Source organism: Poecile atricapillus, chromosome Z (assembly GCF_030490865.1).
Source record: "Poecile atricapillus isolate bPoeAtr1 chromosome Z, bPoeAtr1.hap1, whole genome shotgun sequence".
NCBI lineage: Eukaryota > Metazoa > Chordata > Aves > Passeriformes > Paridae > Poecile > Poecile atricapillus.
The window spans coordinates 113,415,852-113,438,827 of record NC_081289.1 but is presented as its reverse complement, the minus strand read 5'-3'; the positions used below and the strand labels follow the sequence as shown (position 1 = coordinate 113,438,827).

General features: G+C 35.9%; 1 protein-coding gene across 1 annotated transcript in view; it reads right to left on the bottom strand.

Moving 5' to 3' along the window:
- Window positions 1-423: 423 nt before the first annotated feature.
- BNC2 (basonuclin zinc finger protein 2) overlaps window positions 424-22,976 on the bottom strand; it is a 333,130-nt gene continuing 310,577 nt past the window's right edge. The window contains exon 6 of the mRNA XM_058827265.1: window positions 424-3,350. Coding sequence (XP_058683248.1) covers window positions 2,690-3,350 — 661 coding nt within the window. The 3' untranslated portion in view covers window positions 424-2,689. The remainder of the gene's footprint in view (window positions 3,351-22,976) is intronic.

Genomic DNA, 22,976 nt, shown 5'->3' with positions numbered 1-22,976 from the left:
AATAAAAAAGATGAAAGAAAAGTGTCATTGAAACAGCTTACTTTTTTGCTATAAAGTTTCTTTTTGTTAAACCAGAAGGTAAATTTTGCTTATAGTTTCTGTGGAATCCACAAATGTTTTCAGGGCTTCATGAGTGTACAGAATAAAAAAAAAAAAAAAAAAGATCAGAGGCTTGTAACTCATAGGAACATAGTGAAAATTCATTTAGAAATATTTTTCTTTTATTTTCTACAACTGGAAATACTGATTTATTAGATATTGATTCCTACTTTTGGAAACAAAAATACTGAAATGCATAAAAAGTACTAAAAAGAGGAAATCTATATTAAGAGTTTCCTCTAGAAAATGTAATAGGAGTTAAGTACTCAAGTGGACATAAAAAGTAAGAATAATCAAAACGCACAGCAAAACAATACAGCAACAAGCTGAAACAATGGAGCATTTCTGATTCTGCTAAGAAAAATAATGTTCTGGGTCAGTAAATACAGAAAAGGAACACATTCTCACTGAAAGAATATTTTATTGTATGCTGAAATATCCCTTGGGGGTTTGTTTGTTTGTTTTTGCTTTTGTTATTGTTATTCGTTTTGTAAAGAAAAGAGACTACAACACACATCCTAATGGCTTTGGCTGTAGATTGAGCTTAAGTAAATACCATCCCTCAGTCAGTATGTTGTGGTAACTAAGGCTGCCAGTGTGGTTTACCAGCTCAAGCAACATGTGTAAACACCGGAAACAAAAAAATTCAGAGGGCAGCCTCCTTTCTCTCTGCCTTTCTCAACTGCTCGCTCCTTCTCTGTCTCCTGGTTGTGCTCGCTCTCTTGCTCACTATATTTCTTGCACTTTTGTTATTTTCTGACAAATCATGCGAGTGAAACACAAAACATAAACACAACTAGACATCCTTTTTCTCTGTCTTCTAATTTTATCCAAAGGGAAAGTTACCCAATAAAAAGTCCAGCATATGTTTTCAGAGCTACTAAGTGCTTCTGCCATTAATTTCTCTTGATTGCTTCTATAAAACATGCCTTAATCATACTACAGCACTTTCCATTGCAAAAAAGACAACTTTACAGAACAACATAGTTAACATTATTTCCCTGTTCATTTTGATTTTTTTTTTTAAACACCACAAAAATCCAGGCTATAATAAGAAGCACACAAAATTATATTCATCTTTGTTCTGTGACAAGTAGTATCAGCATTTATATCCCCAAATATTATGCATGTTTGACAAAAAAAAATTCTACTGGTTCACATGACAAAATTCTGGTTTTTTTTTCTTTTATGCAATGTAGTTTATAAGGAATAAGGATGCACTATTGTTTCTAGTAATAATTGGCACTTGAAAAAAGCACCAAGAATTCTGTATTTCACTTTACCCCTTTTCCCTCCCCAGTATTTTTCTGTGTGTAGCCCAAAAACTACAACTGTGGTTATGGTGAATAACTACATTTTCTTTTTTCAAAATGTGTGCAAAGTTGGCACTTTTGTATTAACACTAAACACTAATACTCTTTGTTTGGCATTCATGCCCTCATACTGACCAGATCACTTTTATCTAAGTGTATTTTTTTTTAAAGACACTTACTGAAAATATGGCAATAGTTTAAGAAAAAAAAAAGCATGGATATTATTACACATCCCCTTGTAGTGTACGAAAAAGTGCATGACTGGATTTATGTAATAGTACAAGACAAAAAAACTGTATCAAATCAGGTACTGTAAAGCATGCCAGCACCTCTGTAGTACTTATATCTAGCAGGTAGTTAAAACAAGACCGTGGTTCTTTTAAAAATGTGCATTAAAGCTAACATAAATGAGTAAAACTAGGCAGCAAACTATTTTTCCTGCTTATCTAACAGCTGAATGTAACTGTAAAAATTAAGCAAAAAAAATTAGAGTTAAACCACCATCAATACAATTGTTTTACATCATAGGCCTGTCAAGGCTCAATATATATATACAAGTGTAACAGCCATGCTTAGTAGAACGTTATCCCCAATGCTTAGAAAACACAAAGACAACTAAGTAGATTGTTTTTTCTTTCTCTTTTTGTTTGTTTGCATTTTTTTTGTGTTTTTGGGGGGACTTTTTATGTGTTTTTTTGTACTTTTTTTTGTTTGTTTAAGGTTTTTTTTTGTTCTTTTTTGTGGTTTTTGTTTTTTTTTTTTTGTTTCAGGCAAAAGTTAAAGGAAGATCAAACTGTCTCTTTGGAGATGACCAAGAACATTCTAACAGAACTAGGGACAACTGCATGTTTTCTGTTTGGTTTTTGATTGTTTGCTTATTTTTGTTTGTTTTTTAATGAAGGATCTCTTCCCGCAAATTAAAGGTCCTATGTTTTTGTTTCTATTAAAAAAAAAGGAAAAAAAACCCCAACAACTGACAAAGGGGAGAAAGCACCTGGTGTTTCTTTCTTTTGCTAAAAAAAGAAAAAACTATATATCTATATGTATATTTATGTATGTGTGTATAGATATAGATATATATATACACACATATATACATATACATATGCATATGCATATACATATACATATACATATACATATACATATACATATACATATACATATACATATACATATACATATACATATACATATATAAAGGGAGACTGTATATGGCAGTTCAGATGTAGTGGGCCCTCTCTGAGAGCTGGCATTATGCCGTGTCCATCCGTGACCTAATCTACTGACGTGAAAGGAATGTTTTTATGAAGATTGGGGTTCTGGCTGTGCCGGTTTCGGCTACGGACAGAGGAGAACATCATGTTGCACCCAGGGACTTTGCACTTGTGCATTTCTCGCAAGTGCACTGTTTTATAGTGCACTCTGAGGGTTCCCTTGTTGCTATACATTTTGTGGCAAATGTTACACATTATCCCACCGTTGCTCACCGAAACGCTGTTGAACATGAGGGATCCTGGGACATCGGTGCCCATACCTACAGCTAAGGCAGGGGCATCTGCTTTGTGGGCAGATTCCCCGCTGTCACTTGCCCCATCGACGTCATCCAGGAGAATACCCTCATCGCTTCCTGCGTCAGATTCTCTTGAGGAATGGATACTGCTGCTGGACTGGATGCTGGAGGTGGTGCTCAAGTCTAGTACCATATAGTCTTCTGCCATGCCCCTGCCGTACCCATTCATGTGGGAATCCTCAGTACCAGCAGGCGAGGAGGTGTCTTCCCTTATGTCAAGCCCCATCTGATGCTGAGCGCCATATATCTTCACCAAAAATTCATCGCGAAGGTCCTTACTAAGAGAAGGCTGTGAAGTGTCCAAGCCCATGTCATCCAGTTCTTTGGTCAACAGTTTACGGTGCAGGTTTATGTTAGCACTGTGTCTGGGAAAGGAAGAGGGAAGGGAGAAAAGGAAAAATGTACAGTATTTTTGATTAAACACAGAGTCAACAAGCACCAAATCAAAATTATCATTTATTGATAATTTCTCATAAAAACATCCCCAATCCATATTACTTGGAAATGTCAGCCTTTCTATAAGTGGACAAATTGCAACATAAAAACTAAACAAAAAAAACAAATTCCCCCATGTTGTTTTTCTTTTTAGCTGCTGCTCCTCAACATTAGTCCCCAACAGCAGCTACAGAAATTTATTTGAAATTTACAAATTAATAAATTGTATTAGCAGAAAATACAAAATGCTCTTCTTGATTCCTGAATCCTTGCTGACTTTCCTTCCTTTCAAGAGGCAAAAAATATTAATATATGGAATATATGTGTGTGTGTGTGTCTATCTGTGTCTTACTATGGATCTATGTCTTTAGATATTTATCCATCCATCCTTATATATATATATATATATATGTACTCACATAACTCAGTAAGTGAAATATAGGAGGGGAGTAAAATAGAAGTAACCAAATAAGGCATTGTCAGAGGTCCTGATTCTGGTAATTTAATTAATTCTCATATAAAGGTATTCAGAATCAGGCCAAACAAAGATAGAGAAGACTTGAAGGGTTTAAGAGAACAAGTCTTTGAAATCTATATATAAGTTTCTGAAAATCTTAGCCAAAGTTGGTGGTTTCATCCTTCTAAGTTGTCACTGTCACTCCTCCCTATCCTTCTCCCTATACTGTCTGTATGCAGTGCTGATTGGCTGAAGCAGTGTAATGTCCAGTAAAAGAAACCTATTAATGGCAGTGAGAATTTTGCCCCAATCAATCAAAAAACTTGAGCATGGGTTTGCTTTAGGTATTTGCTGAAGTTATTGCAGATATTAAAGACATTTTAAAACTGCCATTGATGGAAGTGGATTTTAAATCAGATCCCAAGAGCTGCAAATTAAGACTCTCAAGTGCTTTACAGGATCTGTGCCTTTGCTCTCAAGAAATAAAGCACTACATTTGCAAACAGTGTAAGCTTTTAAGTTAGTAAACAAGTAAAATAGCCTATTATTTGAAGCTGCATTCTACTCTCCACTTTTGGCATTGGCTTTATTCACCCATTGCAGTAGAACCTCACTGATTTGCAGTAGTGTCAGGAAACCCTCTTTGAAAAACTGTATTTTCTGAATTAATGATACAACCAACAAACATGACAGACATCAAAGACCTCTGACCACAGAATATGCTCATTTTGCTGAAGTGCTTAAGTGTAAGAAATCAGGGTAAAGTTTTCAGTGATAGAAAACTTTAGGGTTCAGTTTTCAGAATGTGCAGCATTGCTGAGTAAATGACAAATATTTATTCAGTTTCTTTGGAGGGTGACTTGAATTTTGAGTCAGCAAAAAAGAATTAGCGAAGTTCTACTGCATAACATTCTTTGCAAGCTAAGGACCCAAACCCGCAATTTACAACATGCAGACTCACCAGTCTGTCTGCCCATTATAAATTGCAGATCAGAGCCCAAATGTAGGAGGGAAAAGAAGATTGGGAGGGGGGGAGGGAGTGGGAGGAGGGTGGGGAAAGAGAGAGAGAAAGAGAGAATTTTAACATAGGAATAGCTTAATTTGCAAAAAGCACTAGGTACAAAATTGGCATGGGAAGACATAACAATGATCAAATATTTTACAGACATTCAGGTCCTACATTAACAAAAAAGGGAGAAGAGGAACAATAGCTATTAGCAATATTTCCTTATTGGAAGCTTTTATTTTAAGAAACCCTTTGAAACATACCTCTCAACCAACTGAAGTCCAAAACATGATACAGCAATACAATGCAAAAAAAGCAAATGCAAATGTAGGAAGATTATATTCATGTGGAGTAAAACTCTTTAATTTTCTAACACTTACATTGTGTTTCATTTATCTGTTGCACATAACTTAAGGGAATAAATAAACAGCAATAGAACTATGCTCCATTCACCTGCAAGTGCAGGTAACTTCTCTGACATAAAACTGATACTGAAATACAGTTTAATTGAATTGTGTGTGTTTGGGATGCTATTATTCCAGTTAGGGGCTGGTCTAGAACAGAAGATTTCTCTCTTAATGAGAGACAGTTGAGAGGTATGGGCAAGGGTGGAAAAAGTGGAGAGTATTTCTTGCTTTTGTCCCACATGGGAAATACTCTTTTCACACAAGCAAGTATAGCATCATTGCTTTTTTGAGGCATAGAAGTGTAATTATGCATATCCCCACACTGCACTTAGGAAGGCTGAGCTTACCTTGTGATAAGATCAGCTTTCTAATCTTTTGCTAAATTGAGATCACAAAAGATAGAGAGGAGAGGAGAAAAGAGAAAGAAATGGGGAGGGGGAGGAGAGAGAGAGAGAGAGAGAGAGAGAGAGAGAGAGAGAGAACAAATTCACATTCCAATCCAGACATATCTGGTTTTTTAAAAAAAATCTGAAACCAATAAAACACAGACTTAAAAAAGTCTTGACTGTGAAACTGTTTTTTTGTCAGCTTTAATATCACTTATATTGTTGTCCTGATGGATACTGACTCAATCACACAATACAGAAAACATAAAGCAAATTAATCAAAGCATATTCACACCATACCATTATTATCCACAAATGAGTTCTGAACAGACGCATGCATACATGAATGATAAACAGTAGTCCTGATGGTCCCTTGCCTTCCTGGTTTCAGATGGAATGTAGCTCCATGTAAAGCTTCTAAGTGCAGTACAGGAAACGCTTACTGTGAAGGCCTGTCCACACTGACCAGGGTTATTAAATGACCATAAAAGCACGTTTGTGCTTATCATCATAAGGCTAACTGCAAACTATTCATAAAGTACTCATGTGTGTACTTATAATCTCCCCCCTTCTCTCCCCTCTTCACTGCTATGCTCTGGGATTTTGTTTCAGCATAAGAGTTGGTCAGGATAACTGTAACTCTTGCTTCCATGCATTTGTGCTTACTATTTCCTTGGTTTGCTGTTGAGAAAAACAACAATCAGGCATGCAGTGAAAATAACGTCACCATTCACTAAATGAAGAGATAAGAATAAACTACCATGCTAAAGAGGGGCCACCAAGCCCCAGATAGACAAAAGCCAATCTGAGAAAGACCAGTGTAAGGATGCAAACTCTGCTGATGCTCTGATAAGAAGAGATGCCTCCCTTATTCAATTCTCACTTACAGCAGTGGCAATCAGTAATCTAGTTAAAGTATGTACCAGCCCATAATATCTGTCAGGCAAACGATGTGCAGAAATGTGCGGACCAGTTCTGGCACTCTGCTCAGTAGTGTCCCTTTTCCGCTGTCAGCAGTACTGTTGGATTCTCCTAATATAATTACATTGACTTTTATTCAATTAAGTGCCATTCCTAGCCTTAAAAAGAAGCTACTTTATCAATTGATTCAGGTGTAATGCAATAATAAAGATGAACTCATGGCAGTGCATTAGCTCTGCTGTTCATAACTTCTGAACATAGGTTCATTCATAGTAGTCGATTTCCATTATGCAACCACAGTTCAAAAGAATTGATTCTTTTACATTCATTTCTTAATCTATTTCAGTTGTGTTTAATATTCTCCCTAAATATATGTGAAAACATTCTGGTGGAGAAGGAGGTATGACTTATGAAAAAAAATTCATTTATTTAGACACTGAAGTTTTGAAATCTTATTAAACCCCCCTTCTCCACACCAAACAGAGATTTTCCATCCTAATCCAACTGTTTCTCCTCTGCTTTGTCACTCCCAACTGTAGGAAGTCCCCTACAAGCCCTCAGCCAATGCTGACCACCTGTCATATTGTTCATCTGCTCCTCCCCATGACACCTGAAGTTCCTTGCTTCAGCTATTCTGTTCCCTGATGTGATTTCCAAAGCTGCTTACCTCTTCCTCCTCCAGATACTGCTCCCAGGTATGTATGAACAATGGTCCCTGAGTAAGCTGAGGCATACTTTGGGCAGAGTCATTTGTGCCAGTGCATGAGCACTGCCATGAAACAGACAGAAAATCCTGAAGCAAAATATGCCAAAACCTGCTGAGCTTCAGCCTGCCATGGCTTCATTACTTCTCATACCTCAGCTAGCTAATTTAAGGCCATCTCTGGTGCCCTTTGCACCACTGCAATTACTGCTGTATCTGCAGGGAAAAGAACTTAAAGAACATAAATGTTTGGCAAAAATATATATGTGTGTATGAAACAAAATATTTGACCTAATTAAATCCTTTGAATGCCTCTGGTCTTCCTAGATTGCTTATTTGTACATCAACTACCACAATGGCATTTGATCCTCACAGTGGAAATGTTATGTAAAGACAACTGGTGATTGAAGTCTTTCAGGCAGAAATACACCATCAAATGCGTTTAACTAAAGGCATTTCTTACTTTACTTCAGTCACTATACCTAGACATTCCTAGGCAACAAGGGATGGTGAAGAGGGTTTGTTCTGAAAATACTATCTGGGGCAAAGAATGTCCAAACATCTGTTTAGGTCTGTACTACATGTCAGATAACTTTAAAAACGAGGAGGGTATTTTTCCAAGAAAAAAAGTCTGAAATGCAGCTTGTTGCAGCAAGGAAGTTTGAGCAAGTTCTAGGACTCAGAATACCTGATTTTTTGACATAAATACCACTCTTTTCAAGGTACTATTAATTAATTACATACATGGAAGGCAAAAGTATGTGCAAAGTCCTCACTAGAGTGAATTTGGCTTTAAGAATGGAGCAGTGTTGCCTTGAGGATGATGATGATAATGATGATACACATAAAATCTGTGGCTGTGGTGAAATGTCAACCTCTGAGTTCACCACTGCCTTTTCGGACAGGAGTTTTAGCACCAGTGCAATGCAGAGTCCTACAGCAGTTACAGAAGTTACCTGACTCTGGGCATGATCCCACTGGTGATAGTATTTTCCTTCTCTTGTGAAGTTCATGAAAGTATTCTTAACTAGAATTCATTGTTGGTTATACCCCACCAACTACTACCAAGTTTCTTAGTGACAGATGCACTACGCACCAACAGAAGGAAGGGATTATAAACCTAGGAAATATGGTCAATTAAACATACATTCTATTTACACACATCATAAATCCTGACTGGGATCTCTTTAGCAGTTTCTTTTTACACTTGTCAAGGAATCTGATTTTGTTAATTTACTGTCCATTTGTTGGAAAGAGAAAATTTAATAGCCACTTCAGTTTAGTTTATTTTTCTTTAGTCAGTCTTTTAATTTCATTTTGAAGTGAGTGAGAATGAATTTATCAGAGCAGAATTTGTCCTGGTATAGAAATTGGCATGAATCTTATGGACGAAGGGCCAAATTTGGATGCACCCATAGCTGCAGTCCTATCTGCACTGTGGCAAACCCCGTATCTGATGCATAGAGCAGAGTTAGAGAATTCAGGTTATAAAGAGCTCTGTCTACTTAGATTCAAGCATTAGCGGAGGACACAAAACCAACTGCATGAAAAATTAGGCTGAATGTGTTCACCATTCAGGACAGGACAGACTGTTGAAAATTAAGCATATAGTATTATTTTATTAATTATTTTACCAAGAGAAAAGTATAATTATACTTAAATATTATGGGATGAGAGAGAAAAAGAGTAAGAATGAAAGAAAAGCACAGTTGTTGGGGCAGTCAGTTAGGGACTGTGGAAACCCACTTTCCACTGCTTGATGCAGTGAGACAGAAAGCCGAGCCAATTGATATCCTTATTAAATGTCTGATTCTCCTCGTCTGACGGTAAGTGACAAAGCTCCCTGTTACTGATCTCAGTCAACCATCAAAATAAACCATATTGTTTCAACATTTCCACTTGTACCCAGCCACAACCATTTTCTCCCTATGTTTCTAAGAAAGCCACTGTCCCAGTTTCTTACACTTCAGATATTCTGAAAGTGCCTTTTCTGGCAAACACGTGATTTAATAAATTAGTAAAACCCAGCCCTACCATTCTAACACTGCAAAGAAATCAAAAAAGAATGTGACAGCAGGAGGCCATCAGTCTTTAGTCAGCTTTGTTTTAAGATAAATAAGTGATCCCAGCATTAAGTAATACTATAAAATTATATTTTGATACTTAATGCAGGTAAAGACAACATAAAATTATTTTCTGTCAAATTGTTTTTTTCCCAGTGAGAGATATTTTTTTTAAAGAAGACACTACTAAAAGAAGAAGCTACTATTGGGTTACAAAACCTGAAATCACACAATCTTCAGCAGTTTGAGAAGGTTTTGTTAGAAAATCAAAGATCAGAACACAATTGGCTGGTGGTTTATGTAAAAATTGATGAACCTCTTATTAAAGCTGGATATGGAAGTAACAGCTCTGGTTGTACAGGTCCCATAAAAGCTATCCTCCTGCTATACTTAGCTTACAACTAAGCTCTATCAATCTGTTTTAAAATATCATAAACAATGAACTTTTCATTATTCCTCCTGTGAGACTTTTTCTACAGATATTTTCAGCTCAGTATTCAGCCTACATTTTTACCTATAATGAAATGTTAAAGGAAAGTTTTCTTTGTTTCTGTTCACCTCAAAGGTGAAGAGAATTAAGAATTATGGTTTTGTTTTAAATTTTCACATGATTTTAGTTGCTAACACAATTTAGCAATATGTTCTTACCTCAATTTCATGTCCCTTTCCTGCTTGTTTAAGACTGAAACTCATAGAAAGGCGCAGAATAGGTGAACACTACAGAAAGTAAACCCTGAATTTTTTGCTTTCTCAGAATCTCTGCAGACGGAAAGTGCTGAGTTTCATGCAGCTAAAATCAAAGAGCCAGAAAGGAAGACTGGCTAAATATAACAGTGTACATATTTATGAGAAAGATATGGCCTCAATTCTGATACTTCAAGAAAGAAGCAGCAATCATTTCTCCCATTTGCTTATAAGAATCAACAATAAAACAGTTCCTTGAATTTAATTAGTAATGAAAACTGTTAAAGAAATTATCATCTCACTTACTGTTCTAATTTTGCCACTCTATCAGCAGTCTTTGATACAGGGTTTGTATTGTTTTGTTTTGGGCTTTAATTAGGAAGAAAAAGAAATAAGAAATCCATAAATCTAAGCAAAGATAGTAACAGTTTGAAATCCTGATCTGACCTAAATTATAAAATTCACATTTATCTGAACAGGGACAAAATTTAAAACTGTACAGTGGTGCTTCCGTGTATTTGATCTTATTTAATCTGCTTCTGAATGTAAGGGGAAAAGTAGGCATAGGGGCTAGACTTTAGAAGGAGTCAAGGCAAAAATACTATACTGCCTGATAAAACCATGGCATTTCTACATGAACAGAGTAATAGCATCAGTTCTTGAGGCCTGAAATTGCATAGAATCTGAAAAATATTAACCTTTCATAGGAAGAAAATCCAAAAGGTAAAATACAGTTCAGCACCTATTAAAAAAAAGTAAAAAACCCAGTGCTTATTAAATACAGGAAATAAAGGACAAGCAAGTTCTTGCAAATTAAAGATGTGGAGCCCAGTCATTTCAATCCCTTTCAATATGAAACAAATCACTCACACTGGTCACGAAGACAGCTCCCTCTACACTCAAATTATTCACTTGAAGATAAGCTCCTATCAAACTCTTAAGGGGTTTAACTAATTTACTGCACAGATACGGCACGTCTGTTGTAATAACAGGTAGGATGTATTGGGGTCGACCATTTATCAGAATTAGACTTCTTTTTTCAATTCACAGTGAATTATGCTGCCTACACTGCTCCTCTTTCTCAGAGCTTCCCATCCCCTTACGGCCCCTAATGTGGCAGGCAAACAAAATTGACAGTCTCATCTTGTCAACAAGGGGTGATTCTCCTGAGAAGCCATTTAACTTTGCAGAGGAAGCAATGTATTAATGTGCCTGTCCCAGGAATGTTAATCATCTTCAAGCTCCTTCTAACTTTGACATGAACAAAATCACCAAATTTGTTTACTAAATGAATCGTAATATGCTAATAAGAGAGCATGACATATATGGTAAAGCCAAACAGATGGTTTGTTTACTCCACTTTGCAACTTTATAAATGTTGTAACTCTGAAGATGTTAGTGAGAATTATTGGTTTGTTGGCAGTGGCAAACATGTCTTTTGCATACTTAATCCACAGTTAGAGTCAGAAAACAATTTATCATCACCATGGAATGCATAAAAAATGTTAATGCATTTAGGAAGGCAGGATAGTTGACTGTGCAGGCAAATACTCAGGTTAAATATGAATTTGATATTTGATGGCAATATTTGCTACCAAATAATTAAAAAAAAATAAAATCTGACAGGCTTGGGGTTCTTGAAAGGTCCAGTAATTCAGTACATACCTGTTGAGGTGTTTAGTGAAATGGTCCTTATGGTGTTAACAGAATAACGCTTTCACAACAGTTGTGCGTGCTCAGAAGCATTGAGGTTATGTCACACTCTTAATATATTACTATTGTTGTCCATTAAAGATCAAAAGATATTGCAAACAAAAAGCACAACAACTGGCGTAGTTGCCAAAGTTACTCAGAAATGATCAAAACTGTGTTGCAACACTTCAACCTCTCACTTTACTAACTGCCTGGAAGCAAAACAGACTCAATACAAAATAGCCAGCATTCTTGTCTAATATCTGGACTGGTTGAAAAAGTTTAGAATAAGAGGATTTATCTGACAGAATATTTTCTGAGTGAACTAACACAGTGTCACAATGTTACATGCGCAAGAAGTCATTATACATATAAGAAAGTCCTGTGATGGGCATAGCAGGTGCTTAGCATCACTGTCTGTAACACCAAAGCTGTTGCCACAATTTACACAAGCTCTACAGAGAAGTTTAGCTGGTGCCATGCACTGCAGTCATGCATTAAGTCCTCAAGTCCACTGTGTTGAAATATTTGCTAGTCCTTGACACAAGGTGTATTTTCCCTTAAGAAATACTGAAGGGATGAGGAACATATATACATTAACATTAATTTTCAAACCTAAATTATCTAAATATCACATGATCCAAGTTTTATAATCAGAAGTTTTCGTCCTTCATTTAATTCTACTTGTAGAACTAAATGTGATAATTTTACAAGTTTTTATGCAAACAGACCCTCCAGTTCAGCACGCCACTTGTGTATTTTACTGAACTCCAAGTTTCAGTAAATCTAGAAATGAAGAAAAAATTCAGGCAGAATTCTTAGTTTTCCCCAGTTCTGCTTTCAAATCAAATCTTTTCTCACAGATGTTGATCCACAGCAACATATTATCTCATGGTTTGCTTAGGAGATTTACAGGCACTTTACTGACTGAATCTCAAGTTCAAAATAATAATGAAACCTGAGATTCAGGGATAGTTTTGTACAATTTCAGGTTCCACAGCAAATCTGTAAACCATTTATTTTGATCAAAATGCAATAGTAATTCTCATTCCTAATGTTTGTTTGTCTAAAAATGCTGGTTTTATTTATACAACACCAGAGGAACTATAAAACCAAATATGATGTGGCATTTCAACAGGGTTCCTTTATTAGTAATTTTACATTACTAAATAAGCACCCCTATCAGGTCAACTGATAGCTGATTATCCTACAACCTCCTTTCATTGATGCCCCGACTTCTCAGTAATTTCATTCCTCTGAGACTCTTCCATACATGCTATTGTCAGCACTTATTAAATTCTCAACTTTTTACTCATCCACAAGAGAATGTGCAAAGATATCTAAGTTCAGCTTGCTGTCCAAGGATTATTTTGGAAGAAACATTAGCGGCCGTCCCAGTCTGGCGCTTATATCTCATTTGAAACATCTACTCATTCCTGACCAACAAAGAAAATTTCAATAAAGTACTTTTACTGGTTTAACAGCAGTGAGCTCCTGGGATTGTCAAAGTGCTCAGTCTTTTCCGAGGAGAGAAGGAATCAGCAGCTCAAATATAATTAACCTTCCATTCTCAATGCAAACTGCCACGCACAGGAGCTCTGCAGTCTATTAGTGAAGTTATAACGGCCAACAGGCAGAGGCAAAATTGGTCAAAAAGTTGGCTGCTGCTGTCATATTTTTAGAATTATGATTAATGACACTAATAATGTGGATGATTACTGATACGTGTATCTCCTGCAGTTTATCATATTGCACTGGCTGCCTACGTCCACAATAAACATGATGCTATCATTTACCTCTTTATTGAAGGCAATCCTTCTCTTGAAGGAGCACATTCTAATTACTTTGTAATGTTTTATGTCTTAAACATTTTGCAGCTCTGGACCTTGCCAACTGCTTCATGTCTACCATTGATTAATTACAGAATGTTTAATCAAAATTTAGAACCTAATGCAGTCATTTATGAATGCGCTGCAGTGCCAAGATAGTTAGGCTGCCGTCCCAAGCTTGGAGAGTGCTGGGTTCAAAATTAAATCCCAGAAATCTGGAAGATGCCAAAGATTTTACCTCAAGTGGTTTGAGTTTAAAAATCTTGCTTTAGTTGATGAATGACAGGCATCCACTCAAAATGAAAGGTCTTTATTATATGTGTATCTGTGCTTGCATGTTCCTATCATATTTTTCTTCTTCTTCAAATGTCTTCATTTTTCTCTTTATGCCATTGTTGCTGCAGTTGCAGCCCCTTTACAAGCCTTCCTTGCTGCTAAAGCTCTTGCAAACACCAGTCAAGAGAGTGTAGTTTTGAAGTGGTTAAACGACTGAAAAATAATTTGCAGGGACAAATACATAAGTTTTTTTTTAATGTGGATTTTTATGGTACTGTCATACAACCATTCACCATTGAAGTTAAGTGTTTTTTTAATACCATTACTGAACTGCTGAAATGGATGCTAATATAGCTTGGAGTGCTAATGTCAAATCCTGGTAATAAAAAAGACAGACTGCTGAATGAAATAATTTCAAGTAAAAAATAGAACAAAAGTGCTCTCACTCTCGCTCTACACTTTTATTGAATTGGGACTGACTGAGCCAATTGCTTTAGAAGTCTGTAAAACACAATTACTAGTGAGCTGACTGACCCAGCAGTGCCCCTTCTGTGACAGAACAGACTAAAAAGGCTGCAGAATTAGTGCTGTTCCCCTATCTGGCTATCAGACCTGAGAGACACCCAGTGCAGGATCTGTTATCCTTCCTGCCAGGGCCCCTCCTCATGAAATCTTGGTTCTCAGTCTTGCATAATACATAATCTGTGTGCATCTTCTTGAAACAAGGGCTCATTCACCTTCTGAGAGGGAATCTGAGTTCTCTTTCTATCCATTATATTTTTACATCTTTATCTAATAACATAATGTATGTCTTTCTCTCAGTACTCGCATCCACAGACACACATATACATGTTCGGTCTGTTTTTATTTCCCCATATTGTGTGTAAAACACAAAAGTACAACCTAAGGTTTACAGGCAGCAAAATTAACTATGTCCCATTTGTATTTTCACTTGTAAGTGTCTGAACTGTAATTGCTTTCTTTATTCTGGCATAACAAAGAAAACGAGAGAGAGAAAAGAAGAGGGAAAGAAGGGAAAAAAAGGGTATTGAACTGGAAGTGCAAAATACTTTTCCCTAGTTAATAAAATAAGCAATACAGTTTGTAAAGCACTAAAATCAAAATCAGTAACACTGAAAATAACAACTTATAAACCCTATAGTTTACATCTTGTGTTTCATACTCATATGGTTTGACACCATATGAGGTGGCTTTCTTACCCCTCTTTATGAAAAAAAAAAAAAAGGAAAACCAAAATGACAAAATGACAGCAAAAAAAATATCTTCTTATTACAATCTTATACTTTCCTTCTCTCGCCCTGCTTTCCCCACACAAAACATTTTACATTTTACCATTTTACATTTATTCACAATGCCAACAAAATCCTGCAATTCTTTCTCTTTTATGGGAGCATGCATTTCTGGAAAATCTAAAACTCTTTCATTTCTCTTCCAGATCCATTTATACGAAGCTTGAAGGTGCCTCATGGCAAAAATGTTAAATTATTTCTTACACAGATGTTTTAAAGCAATGCTATTTAGGGCAAGCTTAAATGTGAAATAGACTCTTAATTAAAAAAAAATAATAACTAAAAAAAGTTTTCTTAGCACATGGCAAACTGCTCATTTAAAAGATGTTGCTGTAAAGCAGGAAGCACTACAAAAAGCCTTAGGTTTTTTTTTAGAAGTACTGGGCTTAAAACTATTGTCAGGAAATATCCAGTGTTTGCCATTAAAAGATCAACTTGTGATGAGCCATAAGTGGTATCTCACCTGAGATATTCCTGCGTTACCTCAGGCCCCAAAAGACCATCTGAGGCACCTCTAGAGGTACCATTAGAGAACGCTTTATGTGTACGTGCTGGACGTGAATGAGTGGTTTCTACTGAGGTACTAGAGCATAGCAACATAAATATGGGCACATGAAGTGTGGCACTGCTTGCCTGAAGAGACAAAGACAGCAAACTTCTAGTGTTCCTGGACAGAGTTAAGGGGTGCTTAAAAGCTGTGCACAGTGTCTTGTAGTGCACTTGCAGTGCCTGCACGGTGGTGTCTTCCTTGACACTGTGGAGCACTTAACTATCATTCATAACTCTGTGTGTCTTCCTTCAGGATCACCCTGAGATAAGTAGTGAGCAGTATTTATAGCTTTACTACTAATATTTTCTAACTGAACAGTACATTTCTGAAACTATAGGCTCTACTTCACAAATTTACTTTTACTTGCTGTCATATTTGCTAATGACTAGCAGCTTGTATAATCATAAAAAAATGTCCCAGATTTAGAGAAGTTGGATTTTGGGATTCTTTTCCCCAGAGCCTATAATTTACAACTATTTTTGTGTAACATCTTTACTAAGATGTATTTCAGTGGAAAACTTTCCTGCCTCAGTAGCTAAGATGAATTTTGTCAAAAAGCAATGGAATAGAAATCCAAATGATCTTTGTTTTACTATACTGATCACCTGCTACATAGTTCTACTTCAAAATGCATTTTGAAATGTCAGCTTCTATCTAGATATGCTGATAGGACTGGCACACTGTCAATCAAAAAAATGTAGCTATTTGGAGTCATCTACACCTGGTAAATTTTTCCTCTTTCAGTTTTTGGGTATTTTTTTGGTGCTTTTGTGTGTTTGTTTATTTTAGGGTTTGTTTGCTTGTTTGCTTTCATTTGTAGGATTTGCCTCACCAATTTTCTTACTCACATTAATTCGTATATGTCCCAACACAGTCACTCAGTTCATGTTCCAATGAATGAAACAGCTCAAATCTAGAGGAAAGAGCAGCATCATCATTATGGGGAAAAGAAAATGTTCTCATCTGTTAATAATCTTTAGTCAAGCTACAAGATCTGATGAAAAGCCTGCTTCTTGAATTGAAAGTTTCTCTTTTCAAACAGACATGCACAACTGACAAATGGATGAATCATGAATGTATGTATGACAGTATTACCTGCCTGAGTGTCTCTGTCCTTCACTGAAACTTGTAAATCCAAAGGGCAGAAAACACACAGCTATTCCTGCCACAAATGTGTTTCCCTCACCCTTCATTATTTCTCCACAGATTCCTGCACCTGAGAGGACCACATCTCTCAAGTTGCAGTGTCTTGTTCCACCCAGACTTTTGGAAGTAGTGTCCTTGCATTATCTGTAAAGTACAGCTTCCTTCACTGGAGCAGAAATCTTACAACCTTCTGCTCTTAAGTTTAAAAGAACAGCTAGAGGCTTTCCCTGTGGGAACTAATGTGGGCAGCTGTTTTATTTAACCCACTTCCAAAATACTCTAGGGAAGATGGGACACCTTCATAAACGTGGAACAGCTTTACACTTACTCAGATGAATGAAAAGTAATTGTCTCCCACTCTCTGGAAGATTTGTGGTTCTTCCAGCATTTTCTAGGAACCTAGGGGCAACCAAGATGTGATAGACCTTCATGTTCCTTGTCTTCCCAAATAACCTCATTCACCAAACAGAAAACACACAGAACTTATGAAGGAAACTTGGACAAAACACATTAAACACTTACACTATTTGTCACAACACATACCAGGTGAAAGTATTGCTCAATACATGTTTTGCTTTTGGCTAGTCTTTTCAATGTTTTACTTATGTTTCCCACCTATGTTAACCCTGGTGCAGCAGTTTGTTTAAATAAGCTTTTCAGGTCACTGAAAATACCTTGGCCTATTTGCAAGTTCACATAAAAATGAGCCTTCTTAAGCTGCACAGAAAACTGTACTCTCCCTCTCTAAGTGATATCATTTTATATACCAAAGCAGAACAAGAAAGTGTAGATAGCAAGTTGTTTTAAAAAACAACTAACACCTCCAACTCAAACCCCAAATAAATGACTATGTAGTTGGAAAAAACCTCTCTCCACATCAGAACTGATTTTTCAATATTTGCTCATACATGTAGCCTTGTGCTTCAATTTATTTATTTTCCTTTAAATACTATACAAAAATCTTATGAAGACATTTTTTTATGCATTCTAGTTTTAATTCTGCTTCTCCTGTTCACATTGGTGACTATGCAATATGACAGACAGTCTGTGTTCAACATGACTACTCATGGAAGAGGTTAGATCAGTAGATCTGTGTTAGGGGTGGCACAAAATGTTTCTTTATGATACAGCTTCTCTTGGGTAAGGAAGAGTTATGTGAACATTAGCAATGACACACATCTTAGTGTCTCTGCAAGAGAAAACCTAATGGCTCATTCAATTGTATTGGATATGCAGCTAGTCTTTTTGTGAACTCTATCACGTCCAGAAATAATAGTACAGGTGTAAAATGTGTTTATATTTTTTAAAATATATCAGATATAATTTTTGTCTCTTGACAAATGGTTCATCAAACACCTAATGTCTTAAAACTGGATTTTCTTGTTCTTATTGGAGGAAATTCCACTTGTATATGACAGCTAATTATATTTTGGGAATGAAGTAATAATTATCATGGACTGATGCAAAGTATTTTATTTCTTGGAGCTAGAATTCAGTGCATTTATGGAAAATAATTTTCAAAAAAGTTATCAGTAGAGGATTCCAAGCCTAGTAGGATGATTGAAAAATGGGTACTATTGACTCATGGAAGTGATAACAGGAGGCAGGAATCAGCTTTCTCACATCTTCACCTCCTTTAATGCATTGATGCTTTAATTAATGCTTTATGCAGTGGCTCATCATAGATAACTGATGTTAATTTATTCAAGCATACCTGTACAGGGCTGGAAGTCAGGTAACCAGACAAAAAGTATGTCTCTGCTTTTTCAATACAGCTACCCAGAGACCCATATCTGTACAAATTTCATTCTGGAAACATCAGCAGGTTTTAATAAACCACCTACAGATGTCTTGCTCCACTCAAATCAAGGGGTTTACATTTTTGAATCTGGACTGATTTAACTTGCAATCAAATGGCGTGATCACACTTGGCACCAATAGTTACCTTATATTTATTTATAAGTCACCCTGAGCAGATATTATTTTGTTTTTAAATTTATTCATGGGGCTCAATTACCTTTCCCATCTTGTGGAACACACACATGTCCACACACGCATGCATGTTCAGTTTTTGAGAAAACTTAAACCCAAACAATAAACCTGAGCAATGAATAGTCCTACTTAGTAGTAGCAGACAGACAAAATGAAAAGTTTTTGGTTTGTTCCTCTGAACAGGTACAGTGATAATTAATTTACGTTCTGTACTTTGAGAGAATGGAAAATGTAGTAACTTATTGCTAATGTTGTGCCCTAGCTTAAAACCCGCTGATTTTAATAGTGTCATTACTGAGGTGAAATGGGGATTTAGCATACACTAAGAAGTGAGAAGATGGCTCTATTTCTCCTCTTCCTCCTCCTCCTCTTCCTCAAAAAAAAAAAAAAAAAAAAAAGTACTTTTTTCAACAAGACCTAATGAAGGCAAAAGGTTCACCTGCCACCTGTTTCATCACTGGCTTCGACCACAAAATTCTTGGCTCTTATAGGTGAGAGATCAAAAAAAAGTCAACTGCTCTAAGTTGCACCTTTCAGACCCTTACTTCTGGATGTGCTCTTCAACACAGACTTTATGAAACTTTGGCATTCCTGTCCCATTTGGTCAAGAAATAATTCTTCCTTCTTCCCATCCACATGTCTCATCCACAGTTCTGGATAATTCTCTGAGCAGCTGTACCTCAGTGCTGACTTCAAGGATTAACCACACCTATCTCTTTGTAAGGCAAATCCAATATGTGCTGGGACAAAGCTCACAGATGAGGCTGGGAAAGAGATCCCAGGGGAATCTAACCACTGTGGCCACTGGCCCTTTCTTCTCACTTGCAGGAAAGATCTCTGACTCCAGAGAGAATTCAGTTCACAAGGACAAATCCTCCCATTTAAGTGGTCAGTTCTCAAGGGAATATATCTTCTTCCCGTCTCGTTTCCATCTAAACTTGAAAACATGTCTTTCCATTCAAAAGGAGGCTTATGACATTGTTTCTGACAAAGTTTTTAATATTTTAATATCACTTTTTCTATTTACTCTTCATTGTCTTTTTTGCAACAAGATGCCTGAACATCATGTCTTCAGAAGAAAGGACACCTGAAGTAAATACAGGAACAGAAATGGATCAATAGCTATTCAGTTGTTGAAGTATGGAAGAAAAAGTGTTTTACTCAAGTCTACTGCTTCTAAGTAAAGAACATCAGAAAGACTTCTCTGAGGAAAAGATCAAGAATCCAGGTATTAAGGCTGTTTTAATGAGTAATGTTACTTGTAGCTCAGAAGAATGATGAAAATAAGTGCTTTTAAAAATATCCAGGCTCAGCAAAGCTTGAGTATTGGAAAGCAATATGGTTTAACTTTTAGAAGGGATAACAGAATTACTAGGTTGTTGATAGTAAGAAGAAAGACTCTTACTTTCTTTTCCCTCCTCCTGAACTGAAAAAATACACATGAAGTGGGACTCTGAAATCTTCTGGTTATCTTGACCCTAATTTGCAAGGACTAGCACTGGTTAGCCAAAGATCTCAGAGGATATTCCAACATTTCAAGCAGAAGGATATTTATGCAGGTGCTGACCCTGGCACAAATGATGTAGGAATAATAAAGCCAGATTTCATCAACCTTAGCAGAAATTGCTACAGGATGCTTTCTGCAAAGGTTGCAGCTCTGACACAGATAAAATCCCTCCTTTATCGAAACAGCACTGCTTTTGCTCCTGATGTGATCTGCTGCCTCTGGTAACAGGCATTCTGTACCACAACCCCTCCTTTCCAAAGCCCATTTTACAGAAGCTCCACCACTGTCAACAATTTTGAGTTTTGTGTATGTACAAGACACAGGGAATATTTGATTAACTTTTGATTAACTAGAGTTGCATTGGAAAAGGACTTAAGCCAAATCAGATGCCTCTAAAGGAAACAAAATGGATCAGCCAACACTATCTATCTCCACTTAAACTTGTATTTTATTACAGAACATAGCTAGAGTTGTGACTTTTAGATATCTAACTAATTATAATAGGATTAATAATATAATTAACACAATGCTAGTAATAGGCTTAATAAAATGACAAAAAAAGATAAAAAACTTCACAAGACTGTAAGCTATGGAATAGCTAGAACTCTGATTTCATTACGGAGATAGTACTGAAAGTACTGAAAAAAAAATTCATTTTAGTTTTCAAAGCAAAGATACTCTAGTTAATCAAAGATTATGTGAGTGACTCACAACACAAGCAAATCACAGAGACTTTTGTAATGAGTCCAAAATGGGATGCAAATCCAATTCAAATATTATCCAGGAGTTATTACTGTGTGCTGCAAGTAGATAACCCTTATTTCTCATACAGCAATTGTTAGCAAAATGCTCCTGAGTTTTTAAGTAAAATTGACTTAAGTGGCTGGAAGAAGTTCTCACTTTGCAAGCCTGTTAATCTAATTCTCCAGTTATCTTTTTGGTGATCTCCATAATCTGAAAAACTGGCAATTGTATATACTCTCTCAAAAAAACCAAAAACAAATAAAGAAACAAAAATTAAAACAACAAAAAAATACACACACACACACACACACACACACACACACACACACATATATATATGTATTCAAAAGGAAGATGAGAAAAAAAAAGTAAAACAAATTGAATGGAAAAATTTTGGGGGTAATTAAACAGTTTGCAAAAGACCCCCAAACAAACAAACAAAGCAAAGAAGCAAGCAAACAAAACGCCCCACCAACAAAATTAAAAAAAAAAAACCAAAACAACAAAACCACAAAATAAGGGGAGAGAATATATTAATTTAACTTTTACTTCCTGATTTAATTTTTAACAAAACTTCCCTTTTATGGACAAAATATTAGAAAATGCTATTTAAATCTTTCATCTGCTTTCTTTGACATTCTGTACATATGCTTTCATTTCTGCACATTTCTAGATGTTGCACTTCTGAATAAAAATGGGTAGCCCAGGGAAGTTTTGTATATGTTTCTTGCTCAGGTATCTAAAAGAATTATCCTGAACCAAGAGAGAATTTCCTGGTTCTTTCAAGGCATTTCCTGACTACTGTTGCAAACCAAAACTGATAAACAACTAACAAAAACTAACAGGGAACACAAACTGTACTACACCTTTGAATTTTTTGAATTACAGAAAAATTCTTAAATCTCTGCAATTAAAGAATATAATATGCAAAAAAAATCTTTTTTGCCAGGTGCAACACATAACTGAATAATATTCTGAATATTACTAATGGAATGATATAAGATGGCCCTGTGCATTACACAGCTATGAGAAAATGATATGCAAATAATAATTTTATCTTTAAATATGCAGCCTGCATTTTAAGATACTAGATAAGGTTTTTATTTCATTCATGCTTGCTTTCAGTAAGATTAATAGTAGTATCCTATGTAGATTACAAAAAATTTCAAAATTTGCCCTATTTCTAGGTTCTTGTCTTGGAAATATTTTATGCATGTCATCACAGTCACTCTTAGAATATCCAAATCTTTACTATGCTAACTTTATTACTACCTTGATCTTTCCATATATTTCTGCTGAAATGAGTACAATGCATACAGTTCCAAATCCTAAAGCTAATCAGCTCTTGTTTCACATGCTCATTTCAAAGCTGTTTTGGATACTACATGACTGATTTTTCATAATTCACCTAAGGAAACAAACTGGCCAAACCAAATTCTTGACTAACAAAGATTATGATTTCAGGAACTGAAAGGGGTTGCACACATCTAAAGTTTGTATAGATTATGCCACTGACTCACATACTTCCTTTGTTAAATTCAAGACTCATAAAACTTACCATAACATAGCAAGAAAAGGAGTGTTAATTTAGATCTACCTGTTTTGTATCCAGTAGTTTAGCCTACTGAAATACAAATTTCCTAGATTGTCCTTCTTGGATGTTTTGAACTTGCATTCTTATGTTTGCTCATATTTTTCTGTTTAGTGGATTTCGTAAATGATAAGAGAAGACATGAGATATTTGGGGATGATAGTCCTCATCAAAACAGTTAATTTTGGTGCCTAAGTATCCTTAACACTAATTTGTTTTCATTTCATAAGATGCAAAACATTTAATTTCAAACCACATAAATTTCAATGAAAAAAATACCAAAAAAAATCAG